The 21,512-nt window shown below is 42.9% G+C and overlaps 3 protein-coding genes across 4 annotated transcripts in view; 1 reads left to right on the top strand and 2 right to left on the bottom strand.

Annotated features, from left to right (window-relative positions):
• The first annotated feature begins 860 nt into the window (after window positions 1-860).
• On the top strand, window positions 861-7,185 carry LOC139407280 (acetyl-CoA acetyltransferase 2). The gene is made up of 9 exons (XM_071150920.1): window positions 861-1,117; window positions 1,806-1,940; window positions 3,267-3,448; window positions 3,593-3,710; window positions 4,261-4,404; window positions 4,612-4,734; window positions 4,972-5,126; window positions 5,227-5,337; window positions 5,422-7,185. Exons 1-9 carry the CDS (start codon window positions 1,069-1,071, stop codon window positions 5,590-5,592), a joined length of 1,188 nt encoding a protein of 395 aa, XP_071007021.1. The 5' UTR covers window positions 861-1,068; the 3' UTR covers window positions 5,593-7,185.
• On the bottom strand, window positions 6,243-14,866 carry LOC139407279 (t-complex 1). The gene is made up of 12 exons (XM_071150919.1): window positions 14,598-14,866; window positions 13,777-13,862; window positions 13,544-13,672; window positions 13,057-13,154; window positions 11,749-11,859; window positions 9,568-9,749; window positions 8,892-9,018; window positions 8,381-8,556; window positions 8,076-8,199; window positions 7,625-7,817; window positions 7,230-7,393; window positions 6,243-6,679 (listed from the first exon to the last, which is right to left on the bottom strand). The coding sequence occupies exons 1-12, from the start codon at window positions 14,668-14,670 to the stop codon at window positions 6,466-6,468; spliced, it is 1,677 nt and encodes a 558-aa protein (XP_071007020.1). The 5' UTR covers window positions 14,671-14,866; the 3' UTR covers window positions 6,243-6,465.
• A 1,042-nt stretch (window positions 14,867-15,908) lies between these two features.
• The window catches only part of LOC139407277 (pleckstrin homology domain-containing family G member 1), a 93,497-nt gene continuing 87,893 nt past the window's right edge, over window positions 15,909-21,512 (bottom strand). For both annotated transcript variants that reach the window (XM_071150917.1, XM_071150916.1), the window contains exon 17: window positions 15,909-19,399. In XM_071150917.1, coding sequence (XP_071007018.1) covers window positions 18,372-19,399 — 1,028 coding nt within the window. In that variant the 3' untranslated portion in view covers window positions 15,909-18,371. The remainder of the gene's footprint in view (window positions 19,400-21,512) is intronic.

Below are 21,512 nucleotides of genomic sequence, written 5' to 3'. Positions count from 1 at the left end.
AAGTGTATGAAACATTTAAGAACAGCTTCCTAATATTGAGTTGCTCCCCCTCAATTTGTCTCGGCATGGACTCTACAAGGTGTTGAAATCTTTCCACAGGGACGCTGGCCTATGTTGACTCCATTGCTTCCCACAGCTGTCAAGTTGGCTGGATGTCCTTTGGGTGGTGGACCATTCTTGATACACACGGGAAACTGTTGTGCTTGAAAAACCCAGCAGTGTTGCAGTTCTTGACACAAACCGGTGCACCTGGCACTTACTACCATATCCCGTTCAAAGGCTCTTAAATATTTTTCTTGCTCATACACCCTCTGAATGGCACACACACAATCCATGTCTTAATTTTTCTTGAGGCTTAAAAATAAGGGGTCATCAATAAGGGGTCATATCTTTAGTCTGGTCAGTCTCATGGAAAGAGTAGGTGTTCATAATGTTTTGTACACTATTTCCTGTATTGTAGGGAAGCAAAGACTTCCTACAATTCTACCCATTTTGTCATGGAGCAAAGAGAAAAGTGTGCAATGTGGCTGGGATTTTTGCATTTTTAAAACAAATTTCCTGCTATTCTACACATTTTGCCATGAGGCTGAGAAAATGTTGCAGTTTTATAGCTAATTTCCTGTAATTATAATTAGTTTTTCCATGGTTTATGACGTGAGCATATGCTATCTGGGGAAAGCAATGTCTGTCTACACCATGCTGGCATCAGGGGGTGTGTGGTACGCCATTGATGCCAGCATGGTGTACAGACTGAGCTACTAGTCTGATTCATTTGAATGACAAAAGAGACATTGCTTCAAAGCCTGTGTGGCTGCCAAAATCATGTCTGAAGTCCTCCTAGCCATTGGGTGGTGCTTTCGTCAAATATCTGTCCCTGCTACTGCCAGGGATCTTCGTGATGCTTGCCGAAGGAGGATCTCTTTTGTCATTCAAATGAATCAACATGCTTGAGTCCATTTACAAGTTCAGTGTTTCAGACAGATAGCAAGCCGGCCACTCTAACACGGAAGACACAAGAGACCGAGCAGCACACGGTGAAATCTGAAGGATTACCAGCTAGCTGTCAATATGAACACTGAGTCTGTTGTCATCGTTTCTGCTGCAAGGACCCCCATTGGTAAATACGTTCTGAATCTGTCTGATTCCACACTAAGGCAATATTTTTCAACATAGCTGGCTACCTGTATCAATAAGAATTGCCTGTATGTATATTTATTTGTTGCATTTCCTTATCACACGAGATTGGTTTTGTAGCGATGCTGACGTTCCTTGAACGATCGTGCACATTTTTCCAGTCCTGGTTTTGACAATGTTCTTATTTGTTCAACAACATGTTTTAATGTTTTTGAACCTATGAATTGAACAGACCATTACTGTCGTTCATTGTCGCGAGCTACCTCCTGACCAGGATTTTCAATGGTTCGCTTATGCTGAGCCTTGATTGGTTGCCTCACCCTCTGCCCAGATTCTCGAAACAGCGATTGGCTGTTGGTCATAGTACCATGGACCCGCAGCTACAGTATTGGCGATAGGCTGGAGATCAAACCGAATGGGGTTGGGCGTATTTTAGTTGGACGGTGTCTTTGCAACCTTTAATCAATCAATACATTTGTTGATGATAATGTCTGTTATCTTGTTGTCTGATGTAATGCAGTTGGAGAGTGCTGTCACACCATGGAATCAGTACTAATGGCCAAGTGCATTTCTCAAAACCCAGCTACCCGTTATAAAGCAATCAATGCCCTGCTCTTTTTGTGGATACTGAATATAACGTTATTTCTCAACTTTATTATTCTGTTTCACAGGGTCTTTCAATGGTTCTCTGTCAACCGTGCCCCTCCAAGATCTGTGCTCTGTGGTGATCAAGGATGTCCTGAAGAGAGCCAACCTTAAGCCTGAGGCGGTGTCTGAGGTCATCATGGGGCACGTTCTGACAGCAGGTAAAGACCACCTGGAACGGAACCCAGTCTGTTTATTATAGCTGTTTATCAGCGCTGACCTGCTAGCTACTTAGTTAATAGTTCCATGTGGCTCAGTTGGTAGAGCATGGTGCTTGCAACACCAGGGTTGTGGGTTCGATTGCCACAGGGGACCAGTATGATAAAGTACAAAAATATATGCTCTCACTACTGTAAATTGCTCTGGATTAGAGTGTCTCCTAAATGACAAATTTAAGTGCAGTGGTTCTCAACCTTTTTCGGTTACTGTACCATCAATGGATTTTTGCACTGCCCGGAGTTCCCCTATAGTATCCCCTCATGTGCATCTTCAATTACCCCCTGTGGATGGGTCGAGTACCCCCAGGGGTTCTAAACTCAGCAAAAAAAGAAACGTCCCTTTTTCAGGACCCTGTCTTTCAAAGATAATTTGTAAAAATCCAAATAACTTCACAGATCTTCATTGTAAAGTGTTTAAACACTGTTTCCCATGCTTGTTCAATGAACCATAACCAATGAATGAACATGCACCTGTGGAACGGTCGTTAAGACACTAACAGCTTAGACGGTAGGCAATTAATGTCACAGTTATGAAAACGTAGGACACTAAAGAGGCCTTTCTACTGACTCTGAAAAACACCAAAAGAAAGATTCCCAGGGTCCCTGCTCATCTGCGTGAACGTTCTGCAAGGCGTGCTGCAAGGAGGCATGAGGACTGCAGATGTGGCCTGGGCAATAAATTGCAATGTGAGACGCCTAAGACAGGAATGTCAGTGTTCTGCCAATGGCCAACGAAGAGCCCGGATCTCAATCCCATTGAGCACGTCTGGGATCTGTTGGATCGGAGGGTGAGGGCTAGGGCCATTCCCCACAGAAATGTCCGGGAACTTGCAGGTGCCTTGGTGGAAGAGTGGGGTAACATCTCACAGCAAGAACTGGCAAATCTGGTGCAGTCCATGAGGAGGAGATGCACTGCAGTACTGAATGCAGCTGGTGGCCACACCAGATACTGACTGTTACTTTTGATTTTGACCCACACTTTGTTCAGGGACACATTATTCAATTTACGTTAGTCTATCTGTGGAACCTGTTCAGTTTATGTCTCAGTTGTTGAATCATGTTATGTTCATACAAATATTTACATGTTAAGTTTGCTGAAAATAAACGCAGTTGACAGTGAGATGACGTTTCTTTTTTTGCTGAGTTTCGTACCCCTGGTTGGGAACCACTGAACTAGTGTACTAGCCATTCTAAGCCTCTGATATCTCTCTTGCAATCATTCACATCTCACGCTCCCAATCCTTTCCTCTAATCTCCTCTCCTCCCCAGGTCATGGGCAGAACCCAGCCCGTCAGGCCAGTGTTGCGGCAGGTATCCCCTACCCAGTGCCTGCCTGGAGCTGCCAGATGGTGTGTGGATCTGGGCTGAAGGCAGTGTGTCTGGGCGTTCAGTCCATCCAGACTGGAGAGTCAACCGTGGTGGTGGCTGGAGGCATGGAGAGCATGAGCCAGGTAAGATGGAGGGATATGAGAGATGATGGAGAGAAGGCGAGAGAGGAAGGCGGGTGTAAGTGAGAGAAAGATGGGGTGAAATCAATACCATTCTACCAAATGTCCCCATTAATCGGCAATTACTCTTTCCCCTTTGACCCCCAGGCTCCCCACACAGTGCAGATGCGGGCTGGAGTAAAGATGGGTGACACCACCATGCAGGATTCTATCATCGCTGATGGACTGACTGATGCTTTCCACTGCTACCACATGGGCATCACAGGTCAGGGGACCAGAGTTAGAGTTATTGATATCAATGTGTAATGGGAGATTCCAGGTGAAAAGGAGAGCAGTCGCTGATAATATTAATCACATATGAATCCGGTTGCACCAAAGCAGAGAAAATGTCTAGCTGGCCTTTTGGAGACAGGCCCTTTATATTCTAATCAGACGGCACCAAGTGTTACCTAAACACCAGCCCGAGAGGCTTGTAGGAAGTCAAAATACATTGATGTTGTCAGCTGCTACAGAATCAGTGTTTCACAGAATCGGTGTCCTCGGGTCCTTGTACCTCCTGTTTGGCGTCAATCACTATCAACAGATATGAGTTTAATTCATGGTCTAGTGACCATCAACCTATGTCACAAACAGAACACTGGAATTCAGGTATATTGCAGAAAGGAAAATATGCTAAACATTGTGTTAATGACTCTTAACTGAATATGAACTTTATTCATCTTACACAATGTAACTGATATTTTTCAGTTCAATAAGGAGGAACATTGGGGTGTCTTAATCCAGTAGGGAATGTTGTCTTCATTTTCTGGATGTAGCTGAGAATGTGGCTAAGCATTGGGGTGTGAGTCGCGAGGCTCAGGACCAGTTTGCCGCCCAATCCCAGAACAGGACCGAGGCTGCCCAGAAAGCAGGACATTTCGATCAGGAGATTGTTCCGGTCATGGTGCCGTCCAGAAAAGGCAAGGAATTTGTTGTGCTGGTTTATGAACCCCGAGACCTCAAATCACTTACGTCTGGGTTCATGACCCAATGGTTCTTATATCGCTAACCACCATTCCTTAGAAGTGAATTAGATGACCAACACCTATTATTTCTCTGCTTAATTAAATGATTATTACGAATGTAGATGTTTCATGAACTATATTGTAACATTCCGCTCTCCTCAGGCCCAGTGGAGGTGAAAGCAGACGAGTTTCCTCGCCATGGCAGTAACATGGAAGCCATGACTAAACTCAGGCCCTGCTTCCTAAAGGACGGCAGCGGCACCGTCACCCCCGGCAACGCGTCAGGTACGCAGGGGGCACTCATCCTTGACGCACTGTGATGTCACTGATCTCTCTCAACTTAATTATCCTTTGGAAGGTTACCAGTTGACCATTCCAATTACATTATGTCTGCTGTTTCTCCTGGCAGTGATCTAGATTCTACATGGTCATAACCTTGACATATTTCAGGTGGGATACACAGAGTTGCATACCGCCAAACAATTTTTTTTGTGTTATATTAATTGCCATGTATTCCCTCAGGTATAAATGATGGAGCTGCAGCAACTGTTCTAATGAGCCAATCAGAAGCGCAGAAGCGAGGCCTCAAGCCAATGGCCAGAATCACCTCCTGGGCTCAAGCCGGCCTTGACCCGGCAATCATGGGAACTGGGCCTATCCCAGCCATCAGGAAAGCGGTGAGAACCAATCAGCAAATGTTCCGATGTGTATAACTCTTGAATGCCTGTAGTATATAATTCTTTTCATTTGAAAGAATGTTCACTGATTCTTTACCAGGTTGCGAAGGCCGGTTGGCAGCTGGATCAAGTGGACCTGTTTGAGATAAATGAAGCGTTCGCTGCCCAGTCCATCGCTGTAGTGAAAGAGCTTGGACTCAACCCAGATAAGGTAACTTGATGAACCATTATTTCAACACTATTGTTTGGGGCAAACAGTTGAATTCCACATCTTTGGTCTCTCTCCCCTATACAGGTGAATGTGACTGGAGGTGCCATCTCCCTGGGACACCCCATAGGCATGTCTGGCTGCCGGGTTCTGGTGACCCTACTGCACGCGCTCCAGAGGACTGGTGGTCAGAGGGGTGTGGCTTCTCTCTGCATTGGGGGAGGGATGGGCATTGCCATGTGTGTAGAAAGGGTGTGACTGAATACAAGTACACCGATGCTGCATTCAGGATCACCATATTGGTCTTAAAGGGAACGTTTAGAATGCTTTATTACACAACTTGTTTCAGCAGTGGTGGTTATTAGATTGTCACTCCACTGAAAATTATGTAATTAGGTGAAGAAAGCAGCAACGGTCTCTATTGTGGACCATCCAATACTGGTCCTTCATTTTCCATAGCATATGTATTGGAACGTATAAGGTTTAGAAGCAAAATTATTTCTGCCTGTGTGAACCTAGTCATTGGGCAACATATGCTAGTCTTTTTTCCATCAGCAAATAACTATCAACTGGTTTACATGACTGGACTTGTTCACACCCAACCTAATGAGAATTCAGCCTTCCTCTTTGTCCTGTTCTCTCATGGAATGACAGCAATGTACCTTAATGCTCTATGAACTGTAGAACGTGGTTTAAGACAGCAGCCTTCCTTAAATATACAAGTGCCCAAAGACGGCGTAAACTTGCAGTACCTTAGCGTGCAGTATCCTGTTATAGGTATGAATGTACTGTTTACCTGTCCACTTTCCAATACAGAATAGATGAACTGAACTTGTGCTTTTTCAAGATGATGTAGTTTGATTTGCTCTGACAACTACATGTTTGTTTTATAATAATACAGACCAGAATAATCCAGCAGGGTTTATTTGTGTCCAACAGAATCAGTTACATTTCCCAGATTAAACAGGTTACCACATGGGAACAAGCAGAGTGCACAACCTATGACGGAACAGCCAAGAGCTTGTATGTATAAATACAGAGACAAAGCCAAGCGGACCAGAACCACATTTGGGATCTAAGAAACCCAGGGCAGATTCCAGAACTGGAACCAGTTACAGGATACAGGAATGTCTACCCGTCCATCTGTCCTGATGCAACGGCGTCCTGGTACGAAGGCCCACCCTCCTTCTGGTCTGGGAACAACTTGATGAGGTCATCGATACGGAGGATAGTGATGGCGGCCTCTGTGGCAAACTTGAGGCTCTTGGTCTTCACCATGGTGGGCTCGTACACACCAGCCTGCTTGTTGTCCCTGGGTTTACCATTCACCAGGTCCAGACCAATCCTTTAGGGGAGAAGATAATTAGAAACACGTCACAGCCACACCAATGTAGAGCTGGGCTCTCCAACTCCGTTCCTGGAGAGCTACCAACCCTAATCTAGTGCACCAGACTAATAATGAGCTGGTTGATAATCTGAATCAGGTTAGTTCCAACTGGGGTTGGAACAAAAGCCTTCAGGAGGGTAGCTCTCCAGGAACAGGGTTTGAAAGCTGGGATGCAGAGCTACTGCATTGTAAACTGCTGGCACTTGAAGCTACAACATGTTAAGCTGTGATGAACTGATATCAAAGCAGAATACGCAAACCATTGTGACATTAAAAATGTCCAGGCCAGAGTAGTGGCATTACAGCTCAGGGAAAACTGCAGTCTCCACTCTGGGCCAGCATGCTTTCTCCCACGCGTATCACTGCATACACCACTGATCAGGTATAGCAGCAAATTTAAAATGGGAATGTTATGCATCCTTGTAGTAAAACTTGACCAAACGGGTCTCAAGCTGAATGGCATCAACACGCATGTTGAAATTCATATCTAGTGACGTAGCACACTGACCATTTGAGGTTTTTGCGTTCGGGGTTGACCTGGGCCTCGTTGTGGAAGGCTCGGAGCTTGGCGACCAGGTCAGTGGAGTCCTGAGCAGCGTTCACAGCCAGGGTCTTGGGAATGACCAGGAGGGAACGGGCAAACTCTGCTATGGCCAGCTGCTCACGAGAACCCTGGGAATGGACAAGACATTCACAGATCACACAAAACAATATCCCCCCCCAATCATTTAGGACACTTCACATCTTTAATTCGGTTTAAAAAAATGGAAAACAAAATGTATTGTTTCCATATGGGAAAACCCATGAAACTTGATGGGTTTCAAAAGCAACAATACCTCTGATCCCATCTAGACAATCAGGACAGAGATAAAGAAGCAGTGATTCCCAGGTGTATTTCTTTACCATACTAGTGGCATAGTTCTCCAGGTAGATGGACAGGGCTGCCTCCACAGCACCACCTCCTGGTACAACAGACTTGGACTCCAGCACCCTCTTAACCACACACAGAGCATCATGCAGGGACCGCTCCATCTCGTCACACATGAAGTCATTGGCCCCACGCAGGATGATGGAGGCGCAGGTACGGGCCTTGGTACTAAGAGAAGAACGGAGGAGAAAAGGAAAAGACGGAGACGTGAATAGTAACAGGGGATAGAGAGAAAAGAATGGTACAAATAAAAGTGCTAAAGCAAAACATTGGTAAAGATATGTAAGAAGGTTGTACATGATCAAAACATTGGTAAAGATATGTAAGAAGGTTGTACATGATCAAAACATTGGTAAAGATATGTAAGAAGGTTGTACATGATCAAAAAATGTGTGATGAGAATAAGACTTCAGTTCCAGTTCTTACTTTTTGACCAGGATGAGCTCATCGTCACACACACGCTCCTGCACCACCTCCTCACAGTGGCCCAACATGGCTGTCTCAAACGTCTCCTCTCCCTCCAGGTTAGACAGGGATGGGCAGATGGTGGCTGAGGGACAAACAGAAAAAAAACGACTCAATTCTGGGTAACAAGCTAACTGGAAACAAACATGGTTGCTTTCAGAAAATAGTTTCAATCACTCACTGAAAAAGAGAAGACAGTTTCAGAACTTGTGTTGACCTGAACGGTTATGACATTTATCAAAAGGTAAACAAAACCTGTAGCTTACCTCCCGTTGCCTTGGCGATGCGTTTGAGGTCCCGCTTGAGGACCCTCCTGATAGCCATAGCTCCCACGTCCACAAAGTACTTGAGGCACATGTCATCGATGCCCCCAGTTGTCAGGATGACGTTAGCACCAGACGCCAGAATCTTCTGAATCCTCTCTTTGGTGATGTCAGACTCCCTGGAACAGCAAAATCAACATGAAGACATTGTGTGTCTCTTGTACAAACCCTGTGTATGTCTCTCAACAAGCCATGATGACATGAACAAATCACCCTGTCTTTAGAAAATAACTGTTGTCCAGCCCAAAGTAGTCATATTACAGCTCAGGGAAGAGCTGCAGCCTGAACTCTGGGGCAGAATTATTTCTCCCACGCGTATCACTGCTAACACCACTGAACAAGTATAGCAGCAAATTTAAATGGGAATAGTCTTACGTTGTCATGCATGTGGCAAGGCTTGATTTAAAACAGTAGGTCTCGTACAAATAGCCTCTGTTTGACATGTCCAACGTACCTCTGTCTGATCTGGTCTAGTTTCTCTGGGTCATTGATGAGGACCTGGACTCCCATCTTCATCTTGGTCTTCTGCAGGCTGAAGTCCAGACACGCCACCTTGGCGTTGGTCAAACGCTTCACCATGCCTACAGGGGGATCAGATCCAGCCATCACACTATTGAACAGCAGAGAATCTTAACCCTGGTCAAGATAAACCTAACCCCACACAATTACTGATTCCCCTTGCTCATTAGGGAATGTTAAATGTACAGATGGAAATCTATTTTACATAGAGCAAACCTGCCTGACAGAGAATGAGGAATCATGTCAGCTGCTCTATTCATGACATTTCTATCTGTAATATTAGCCTACTACTGTCCCAAGCCAGGATTAACCTATACAATAAAAATTCATTAACACAAAATCTTTATCATATAGATCTGCCTAACAAGCAAATCTAGTCATGGTGGCATGTGTGGCCAGAAAAATAGTGCCACGGCTCATACAAGAAGCACCGCAACCATTACTTTTCAAAGCCAGCTTTCTGTCTCCCACGCGTATCACTGCGTACGCAACAAGAACAAGCATAGCAGCAAATTTAAATGGGAGTCTGTCATTTGCATCAGATGGTCATTTCATGGTTGTACTGTTACGGAACTGGCGCAGTCACCATCAACAATGTTTTACACATGTACCTTGAGACCCTACAGTGCAATTGAGTGCGTATCCATTGACAAGATAGCTCTCCTTCTGGCTGCGTCCGTGGGCTTTGAGCACGTTAACGGAGTTGATGGGGTACCTCGCCACACCCTTCTGATCCACAAACTTCACTGCCAGAGTAGCGTCCACCACCATGTTGGCAAAGAAGTCTGCATCACTGAGGCGGTCACCGGTCAAGGATTCAAGCTTTTCTATAGGATGGAAGTAGGATTTCACAGCTTTCAGTGGTAGTTCCTGCCGACCTACATTGCAGACGCATGCCAAATCCGACAAACCCTGGATAGGTTAACATATTAGCCATGTAGCAATCTGATGCATGACTACACAGTTGATGAAATGGCATGCAACCATTGGTTGATGCAATGCCTAGGCATCTAGTCTGCCTGAAACCCTACCAAAGCTACCAGGACGTGACGCTCAAGACACCATTTCATTATTAGAAATAAAATTTTAAAAAATAGTCCAAAATTATTTTGGATGGTATTAGTCGATACTTTGACTCCAACTATCAATTTGTAAAAAACGATGTGTTGTTGCTAGAGCGTTAGTCGGCTGTACCTGCGCCAAACTGTAAAAAATAAAAATAATCCTATAGCTTGCTCATCATCTTTTTAAAACTACAATATGTAACTTTTTGGGTAACCTGACCAAATGCATAGAAACGCGAGTTATAAATCTGTCACTCATTGAAAGCAAGTCCAAGAAGCGGTAGATCTGTTCCATGTGGGCCATTTCTAAGCTTCCCGTTCTTAAGTTTAGTTTTTGCATACCAGCTTCAAACAATATTTTTGGTCATGAAAAATACATTTCAGAGCAGTTTAGATGATAAAATTATTCTCTACACTTGCTTGTCATCACAGAAACTGTAATTAGGGATAAAACACATTGTGAATAGACTTGATACGGGTAGCTTCCAGCTTTAATTGTAGGCCAAATTTCCTTGCCAGCTTACAGCTGAAGCAAACATCAATTCCCTACCCTGGTACTTTAGTTGTGATATGCTAACTAACACAAAAAAAAAATTCAAAGCAGACTGTCACCAAAAATGTAATCAATTCATGTAGTCTCCCTCGCCACTAAAACCCATTCACATCGTCTGGTTTCCACTAGATTCCATAGCCAAATTCTGTCTCATGAATGAGGTCACATTTCTTAGACACCACACTTTCATTAGAGATTGAGTCTTTAAAATAATGTTCTTAGCAATTCCCAATAAAATAAGTCCTGAATGGAAGGGATCGTTTGTCATCTGTAGCCCCATGAAATCAACTAAAACAAGCTCAATTACGCAATGCATGCACACACCCCTATTGAATAATAGGCATTCACCTGTATTGTGAATAGAGTTGATTTACCCAGTTTATCAAGAGATTTAACATTCAAATACATTACCGTTGTTTTATGTGTTAGATGATTGTACAATGATTCAATTAATGCATACATGGCTGCCTAAAAAGTGAAAAAACAATTCCCAACTGTAATGATATTGAACTCAGACAACCAATGACTGAACAGAGCAATAGCCAAGTTGATCTGTCTGGATCAAGTGCCATTCGGTGAATAGTTAAAAAAATAAAAAAAATAAAAAGGGGGTATCGTTTTGGGATCAAATAGTGATACTTAACCTGGTATCGAAGTCAAAAATGTGCTATCATGAGAGTAAACCAACATGTTTGCTGCACTTATTTTCATGACTGATAAAAACTTATTTTATGCTCTCGTCTCTTCAGCCAACACACTGAGCTATATGTTTGGAATACAAATCGTGAGAATTGCAATGCATATCATATCCGCATCCAAATATCGTGATAACATCTTATCATGAGCAATTCCCAGACATACTTATGTGATCCTTTAAAGCAAATGACAGATATACAGTGAGAGAATGTCAAGAGTGTGCAAAGCTGTCAAGGCAACAGGTGGCTACTTTGAAGAATATAAAATATATTTTGATTTGTTGAACACTTTTTTGGTTACTATATGATTCCATATGTGTTATTTCATAGTTTGGATGTCTTCAATAGTATTCTACAATGTAGAATATATATTTAAAAAAAAAGAAAAACCCTTGAATGAGTAAGTGTCCAAACTTTGGCTGGTACTGTGTATGGGAAGAGGAGGTTTCAGGTTAGTCAGTGAGCTGGAAGAAAGGATACACTCCGATGATCTTGGAGGACATGGAGGTCTTGGCTGCGTTGACCAGACACTCCCTTCCCAGGTCATCTGTTGCGATGGTCAGGTTCTCATTGATGTAGCGTACTGCCTCCCTGGTGGGAATGAAAGATATTTTAACCTCTACGGGAGCGTTGTGTCCGTAGTGCTAGGTAGCTAACGTGCGCTAATGTGATTAGCATGATGTAAGTAACAAGAACATTTCCCAGGACATAGACATGTCTTATGATGGCAGAAAGCTTAATTCTTGTTAATCTAAATGCACTGTCAAAATTACAGTAGATATTACAGTGAAAAAATGTTGTCGTTGTTTGAGGAGAGTGCACAAAAACAAAAAACTATCACGTCACCTGGTTTGATACATTCACCTCTGAAGGTAAATAATGTACTTACATTCAGTCATCCTGAGGGTCCCATAGATAAAATGTAGCATAGTTTTGTTTGATAAAATCAATTTTTATATTCAAATGTAGGAACTAGGTTCTACAGTTTGAACCCCTTCTGTGATACAACATTTTGAACAGCAATGCAATGGTTCATTGGACCAGTCTAAAACTGATACCATCTAGTGGCCAAAATCTAAACTGCACATAGACTCCTAAGTGATATTATGGCCCTGTTCTTCCATTTCAAAGATCGAAGAAAAAAATATGATCTCCCATGTTTTTTTTTTGTATTATCTTTTACCAGATGTGTTATATTCTCCTACACTCATTTCACATTTCCACAAACTTCAAAGTGTTCCATTTCAAATGGTATCAAGAATATGCATATTCTTGCTTCAGATCCTGAGCTACAGGCAGATGAGTGTCATCTTTGGCAGATTTAAAAAAATAATAATTTAAAGGGCCCGATCCTTAAATTAAGAGCTTTGTTTACAGAACCAGGAATTTCACAGTTCAGTCTTGTAGTGGAGAACTTTCAGAAGATTAGAATCAAACAGATCTGTCAATAGCAACAAATGCTCTTCCGCTATCCACAGAAACACCGCTCTCGTCAACCGTCAATTTGTTTACACATTAGTGCTAGAATTGCTAGCTACAGTTGTGTTATTGAAGATGATCTTATTGAAAGAAACCAGAGGTGACTCGTTCCAAACAACCACTAGAGTTAATTTATGCTTTGGTTGACACATTCATTCTGGAGACAGTTAACAGGCAACACAAAGTCAAACACCCCTGTCCTTGTAAACAAAGTAATGAACCAGGAGTGGAGGGGAAAAGGATCTCAAAAGGCTGATAATATGCAAAACAATGGTGTGGAAATTGGATAGACTGTGGCAAGATTCTTACTTGCAGGCCAGGCGGTATCCACTGATGACTGAAGTTGGATGGATCTTCTGCTTCACCAGTTCATCTGCGCTCTTTAGCAGCTCTGCTGCAATGATCACCTTTAAAACAAAGGAAATAACAATATGAATAAGCCAGGGAAGATTATTTAATGAATAAGATCATTTATTTATATATAAATAAATGTGCCGTTATTTCATATAGAGGTGGCGGAATGGAGGCCGCCCAACCCCTTCAGACAATGACGGACAGTCTCTCTATCCCGTTAGCATAGCCGAACATCTGTAGAGGCAGATGAGCGGTACTAAAAACAGGAAGCAGGTCATTTGAACCATGAGTGTGACTAGGCAGGTTCAGGCCAACCTCCACCAAATTATGTTTACTTGATCAAATTGAAATCTAACATTTAAAAAAAAAAAAAAGAGTATTTCAGGTAGAAATATATCAGACAACCTTTCACTTTGTTCTGCGCAGCTGTTGAAGAACTCACCACTGAAGTTGTCCCATCCCCAACCTCCTTGTCTTGCAGCTCAGCCAGTTCACACAGCACCTTGGCTGCTGGGTGTTCCACCTCCAGCAGCTTCAGGATGGTAGCCCCATCGTTGGTGATAGTCACGTCCTAAACAGAGCATTTGTAAGAATTTATTCCGTCAATCTGAATGGTACACAAGCCATATCCAATGAGACTGATGGCGGCGACTATAATTGGCAACAAGTATTTACCCCGATGTCATCCACCAACATCTTGTCCAGCCCGACCGGGCCAAGGGAACTCTTGACGATGTTGGCAATGGATGATGCGGCCATGACTGCAGAAGAAACGTGGGCACACAATCAAAGCTGATTCCCTTGCCACAAAAAGTAACGTTACACTATCTGTATTAGCTAGCTAATTAATTATTACAAATAACTACCAACAATTAAGTTCACCAATCTAGAAACAATAGCACAATTCCGAAACTGTTCAAACTGATATAAATTGTTCTGTCAATTCTATGAGGAGGGGTGGACGAAGCCAGCCGCTCCGTCAAGACAATGACAGTGTTCTCTCTCCCCCATTAGCATAGCCGTTCATTCTGGGATGGATGAATGAACGGTACTAAAAAATGGGAAACGCCTAGGAACTATTTTTTGGGGGAAAATCATGTTGCGCACAGGGATAGGTAGCTGGTAGCGTTAGCGACTCCCTAACGCCAATGACATATGCGTATTAGTAAGCCAACGTTAGCTAGCTAATATAGCAATTTAGCAAGCCTAACTAGCACGGATTAGCTATAATATACTGTTAGATAATGTAGCTAATATTGATTTATTATACAGCTTTTTATACTAATGTGGGCAACACAATATGCGTAGGTAGCTAGTTGATTAACATATCTTGCAAATTTAGGAAAAGGGAGGCGAAACGACGCATATTTTTTTCCCGCACGTGCTGCGGAGTGCTAGTTAGCTAACCATTGAAGTCCGTCCGCCACTCTCCCGCAGACACCGATTAAAACACAAATGGCATAAACTGCGACCCAAGAGATAACAACATAGCTCACCATTTTGAGAACGAACGGACTCGCCGGTCGTTCTTGTGCCGAACACGTTTAACGCTCCATCCATTAACGACATCTTGGACAAGCTAAAGAGACAGAAGAAAGGAAACGAAGTAATGAACTATGGGTAAACCGGTGGGGAACCAGGGCTTCTGGGTAAAGATTAAGAACCGAGAATAGACGAGAACATTCTAGAAGATTAAACTTTAAAACAATAATGGCATCGGACAAAAATAATTTTCATTACGAAACCAATGTATGCGTAAGACTGTATATAGGATATACATTTCTCACTTTTTATTCAACTGCTATATGATGAAATACATTTCCCAGCATTCAAAGATCCTTGTTCCTTTTTGTGGCTGTCTTGCTCATGGTCGGCGGGTGCCCTCTACTGGTTGGCTGTGCATATGACACTCACTTTGGACCACCGATGGTATCAATTTGTAGGACAACAGAGAACTGTCAAATCCTATTATAAAGACTGAGGGAGAGCTTGTCTAATTGTCCATTTGGCCAAGGTCTTCACAGGACACTTCATAGTGTTGGTGGCGATGGCTGTGCAATTGTTATTGTTAAATAGTGATTCATTTGATTTGTAATCAGTAGCCTAGAATGTTTTATTGAACCTTTATTTAACTAGAAGTAATGACAGTCTTATGTTCTCAAGTGGCACAGCGTTCTAAGGCAATGCATCTCAGTGCAAGAGGTGTCACTACAGTCCCTGGTTCAAATCGAGGCTGTATCACATCTAGCCGTGATTGGGAGTCCCATAGGGCGGCGCACAATTGGCCCAGCGTGGTCCGGGTTTGGCTGAGGTAGGTAGGCCGTCATTGTAAATAAGAATTTGTTCTTAACTGACTTGCCTAGTTAAATAAAGGTTAAATTAGAAAAAATGTAGCAGATCACTTTGGCAGGTGTTGTAGCACTTGCTTGTAGTCTCAAGCATTTTCCATACCAAAAACAAGTACAGCAAGTCACCAGTAAGTTTTCTATATCAGTTGATTCTGCAGGGTCATCCACTTTGAACTCATCCTAAAACCCTCATGAGGCACAACATAACCAGCTGTAATTTGTATACAATCTGTAGTTCTCACAGCTATCAGTAGTCTTTGATTACTTACTTGTTTTACTTACTGTATTGCTTAGGCCTATATGGATGTCTTTGTGCTAAAATAATGTCTATCATTGGTCAGTTGATGCTCTGAATAGCTCTCATGCAACCTTGTGTATGAATTTATATTATCCATCATGGGTTTTTCAGTCATGGGTAGCTCACAAGTGTATTTGATCAATGAATAATTGTTCAACAAGTCACGGAAACCCATTTTGTCTTTTATTTATGACCTCAAATACATTTGTTTTATCGAGCAATGCCAACTAGCAGTTTAAAAAAATTACAGTACACTTAACTTAAACATTAAATCATCATATAGCAAACCTATGGCATACAAGAATAACTCTCCTAAAATGTACATCTTTACAAAGTGTTTACAAATCAAACGTAATAAAAATAATTAATTAAAAAAAAAAAAAGTGCAAGAGTCAATTCAATTTCAATGAAGGTTGACAATCCCCACCAGTGAAACACGAGAAACAAATATACAATGAATAAAAGAAACATACTTCATATTTTTAAGTTGTTTTGGATACATTTACATGATATTGTGCATTCCAACTTTTCATTTATTATTTTGATAAGGAAAATATAATCAAACAGTGCGTAAAACAAAACTACATTTTTTTGTAACATTCACAGTAAACAAATGAACCAAATTTTATCCGAAGTGTCCCGAAATTCATCAAGAAGCCAACAAAGTTATTATTCAAATTTACAAACTGGCTGTGGCGGTTCATAATAGTGATGTGTGGGGGTCAAGAATAGTTTTTTGTTGTTGTAAATAAATAAGACATTGTAAGTTGGAGACATTGATGAGATCAAACATGAAACAAATTCTCTAAGTGTGGATCCTCACTACTGAAACTGTTCAGTGATGTCCGAGTTAAAACAAAAAGTAAACTCAATGTATGTGACAATCTACCCTAACATGACATTATTGTGAATATTTGAATGAATCAGTATGATATTCAGGCATAACGTGTTTAGAAAGGGAGTGGGAAGGGTGGGGTGCTGATCAGTAGTGTGAAGGTGAGGGGTGTCCCATGAAGTAAACAAAAAATCTGACCCGAAATTCTGTGAGGTTGAAGAGAAATGTACATCAAAACACAATACTGCACTCATTCAACGCTCTCCTCCATGGTCCCTCTTAGAAACGTTTTAAAATGAATAAGATAAAATAACATTTTAGGTTCTTCCTATTAAGATGCACTATGCCACTCAACCTACGTAGTGTATGTAGAAGACTAAAATGTACTTATTACCATTTTCAGACGCACAGATTCAAAATAAATAGATAACTCCTATCGCGGCTGCTTATTGAATATCAGCACACTTTTCTCTTGATTTTAAGATTTTTCTGTTTAAAGCGTGATCCCCTAGTCATGACCAAGGCGTTTGCGCAGGTTGAGAAAACCCAATCATTATATTAAGACTGGTATAGGCTATCTACTGCTTTACATCACCACAGCCCAATGTAAAATATACTCAACCTAATGAACAGCAAGGTACTATGTGTGGAGGCTCCATGTTTAAAAAGGCACGTGGATCCTCTTTATATTATTGCTGATAAACTGTCCATACCTAGCCTATAATCCTGAGCTAATTGCAAATTCATTAAGCTGCTTGCACAGATTGTGTTAAATTGGTTGACACTGTATTATGCACAGTTAAAACAGTACCACTGACAACTAGTCACATAGGATCATCCCTCTGATAAGAGGTAAGCTCAGCTATAGGAAGTTAAATACGCTAAAACAACCTTTAAAAAGTAACTCAAATAAAAGTTGAAAACCTTGATTAGATGGTTGTTAACTAAAATGACATGGTGTTCAAAAGAGCAAATTACAGCAACATAACTCAAATTCAGCCAGTGCCATTTCCTCATCAAGAGATGCTAGCAGACTGCAGCAGTGTACCAAATTACATTTTTGGGATGTCAGTATTTTTGTTGAAGGGGGAACAGTTAGAATGAATGGATAGTTATCTATTTCTTACTATTACTACTATAACAGAAATTAGCAGAAATATCTGTACAGTACATGGAATACTAATTTCCAAAATCTCTAAAAGATGGGTCTGTATGCTTCCCTTTAAGTTGTTAAGCCCATACACTCTGAGCCCCTAGCTACACTGTTGTACTCAGGAATATCATCCAGTTTGCTAAAATGATAACTGACCGTTTCATAGTTATTTTTCAACTTATCTAAAATAGATACGGAAGTCAATCTGCTTGACATGGAAGACTGTAAAAAGTGCTGTGGCGGTGGAGTGCCTCTGTAGTACTAGTATGTTGCCATGACTACTCAAGTGCAGTATTTGGCATGTTGTTTTGTGATATGTTGAAATTTGCCCATGTGACTTTGGCAAAGCTGCAGTATTGCATGTTGCGTGTGACGTTGTACCGGTGAATCAGGCAAAAATGCATATTGGTACTTTTTTGTCCTGAAGACTCTAGCAAAGCTAAAGACCTGTGTGGTGTGTAGTGTTGTGCGTACAGTAGTGTGTTGAATTGACCATTTAGTGTGTCATTCCCTGTTAACAAACCTCTAGCCGTTTAGTGTTATTTGTTGTCATGAGACAGGCAAAGCTACAGACCTGCTTAAACTACATCTACTAGTATGTTCATATGGTGGTGTGTTATGGGTGGTCATGGCAACTCAGGCAAAGCTACTGGAGCTGAGGCATTGGAACTTCTCTCTGAGTGACTGGACGATGTTGGGCTGGTTCTGCTGTGCCGGCTGCTCCGCCCAGAGGTACTCCTGTAGACGCTCCCGGTCCGTCAGCCCACAGGAGGACCTCGACGGGGTGCAGGGCAGACTCTGGGTCTGGGCTGGCCCTCTGGAGCCACCACCACCACCACCGTTGTTACGCTGCCCGGAGCAGTCCTGATCCCGCTCGCTCTCATCCTCAGAGCGGATCTCCACGTAATCGTCATCATCGTCGTCTCCATTGTCCTTGAAGTTGGCCAGGTAGTTCTGGGTGGCTGTGAGCATGCTCAGCGCGGAGGCACGGTTCAGGACCACCACCTGCTGACCATCTTGCAGGGTGAGGTCAGAGTGACCGTGACCGCAACTGGACCGCTCCGGGAGGCTGCTCTGCCGACCAGCCCGGCCCAGACTACTGGGACCATGGAGTCTCTCTGAGGAACTCTGGACCACAGCCGGGCCACGGTTGGACCCGGTAAGGTCATTCTCCTTCTCCTGCTGCCGGTCGCCCAATGAGCAGATAGACTGGCAGCGGCTGGTAGGTGGTTTAGAGGAGGACGAGGAAGAGGAGGCGGAGTTAAAGGAGGTGTGTCGTTTAATAGAACTGTACACATGCTCCTCCTTCTCACTGGGGGCAGAGACACAAGAGCTCCACCGCTGGGTGGGTGAGGTCTCTGGGGAGGGAGGTAGGATCTTTAGGGTGGGGACGGAGCAGGCTGCTGTGAGCCTGCACTGGGGGGTGGAGGACCGTATCCCCGACACAAAGCTGGCCAGCTCCCCGTTGCTGTAGGTGGAGAGGAGCCAGTCATCCTCCAGCCCTAGGCCCAGGGAGGAGCAGGTCTCAGGTAGGGATGGGGAGGAGGCCAGCCCTAGGTGGGAATGGTGCGAACCAGGAGGACCCGGGCTGCTGGAGCCCTGACCTGGAGGGTCTTTAAACATCACCTGGTCATACAGCTGGGAGTACTCGGCTATCCTCGCACCTGAGAGAAAGAGAGAGAAATATAAATAAAATACACAGAATTCATGTTTAGTCCTTTTATTAACCAAACAGACAGTCAGGTCCAACATTATTGGCACCCTTGATAAAGATGAGCAAAAAAGACTGTATAAAATTGGGAAATACATTATTTTATACTAATACAATTGCTCAGAAAAATATATTTTGTTCAACAGGTAATAAAAACTATTCTAAAAATGATTGGCACCCCTGTTTTCAATACTCTAGCACCCTCTCCTTACAAGGATAACAACACTGAGCCTTTTACTAAAATATTTTATGAGATTGGAAAACACATTGGGGACGATCTTAGACTATTCCTCCATACAGAATATTTCCAGATCTGGCCTCTTCAATTCAAACCACAGGTTTTCAATTGGGTTCAAGTCCAGAGACTGAGTTGGCCATTGCAATATGTTGATGTTGTGGTCAATAAACCATTTCTTTGTGGATTTTGATTAGTGTTTGGGGTTATTTGTCCTGCTGGAAGATCCACTTGTGGCCTTTGATGTGTTAGCTTCCTGGCAGAGGCAACTGGGTTTTTGGTTAAAATGTCCTGGTACTAAAGTTCTTGATTCTGTAGACCTTAACAAGGGCACCAGGACCATTGGAAGCAAATGGCTACCTTGAATACCATTAACAATGTGGTTTGAATTGAAGGGGGCAGTCCATAAGCTACCAAGCTTGCTAGGACAGAACAGATACAACTTCAATTAGCACTGTGGTGTGACGTGAAAGGTGTCAATGCCTTGGCCAAAGCAATGGCAGGAGAGTCTCACAGCCTACCCCACCCAAATCCAGAGGCCTTTGAAGCCCTCTCCCGCTGTTCAGAGACCATCCCCTGGCATTTTCTACAAGGAATCTGCCTCCAGAAAAAAGCTTATCCAAAGTAGGTGTGACACCTACTCCTGCTGCACTGCTGCTTAGATTCCACCTGGCGATCTGTTCACCGTCTGCCCTGGCCCGTCTCCCAGTCGGATGCAGGTACCCTCGCCACACTATCCACTCTCTCCCGGCTTTCGCTCGCCTCCAGCACACACGCACTGTTGGGGTGAGTGACTCTGAACTTACAATGGCTAGCTTTATGCAATTTGCCTTATGACTCCTGCATGCTTTGTTGACTATGAACTTGCTTGTTTACCCAACCGTGGGACAGACTATGTTTGTTCCCACACTCGGTACTCTGACTCTCTATTGATTACACAGACTCTTGGCCTCCCATCCTATTTTAACCACTTTGTATTCATGTTAACTGATGAAATTGCTATACAATATGATCTTGTTGCCATCGAATGCACATTCAAATGTCATAAATCATCACTGCAGAGCTCTCCCTGTTCTCGGCTGTGCCTTGATTATACTACTGCTGATGATATCTGGAAATGTGCATGTACACCTTGGCCCATCTACTGCTGCTAGCCCCAATTCTGACTTGTGCTCTGATATCTGCTTCACTGATTTCTGCTCTCGTAAAAGCCTGGATTTTCTGCACATTAACATTAGAATCTTATTACCTATTACCTAGAAGCGTATTACCTTTGAACACTGATGTTAACCTTTCTGGTTATAACTTGTTCTGCAAGACAAATCTCCCAAAGGTGGTAGAGTGGCAATCTTTACCAAGGAACACCTTCCGTGCTCGGTTGTCTCCACCAATTCTGTCCACAAACAATTTGATTTGCTGGTTTTAAGCATTTAACTTTCAAATAGCTCTTTGTCGACTGTTGCTGGGTGTTATCGTATTCCATCAGCACCGGTCTGTACCCTACCTAAGCTCTCTCCTGGCCCCTTACACGAAGTCTGAATTTGTCCTGCTAGGTGACCTAAACTGGGACATGCTTAAACCACCTGACCAAGTCTTAAAGCAATGGGACTCCCTAAAGCTTTCTCAGATTATTACCAATCCCACAAGGTATGACTCCAAACACCCAGAAAAGGCTACTCTCCTTGATGTTATCCTCATAAATAATCCTGATAGGTATCAGTCTGGTGTTTTCTGTAATGACCTTAGTGATCACTGTTTTACAGCCTGTGTTCGTAATGGCTGCTCAGAGAAACGACCTGTCCTGATTTGTTTTAGATGCTTGCTAAAAACC

The sequence above is a fragment of the Oncorhynchus clarkii genome, chromosome 4, assembly GCF_045791955.1.
Source record: "Oncorhynchus clarkii lewisi isolate Uvic-CL-2024 chromosome 4, UVic_Ocla_1.0, whole genome shotgun sequence".
Classification (NCBI taxonomy): domain Eukaryota; kingdom Metazoa; phylum Chordata; class Actinopteri; order Salmoniformes; family Salmonidae; genus Oncorhynchus; species Oncorhynchus clarkii.
This window is presented reverse-complemented; position numbering and strand designations above follow the sequence as displayed.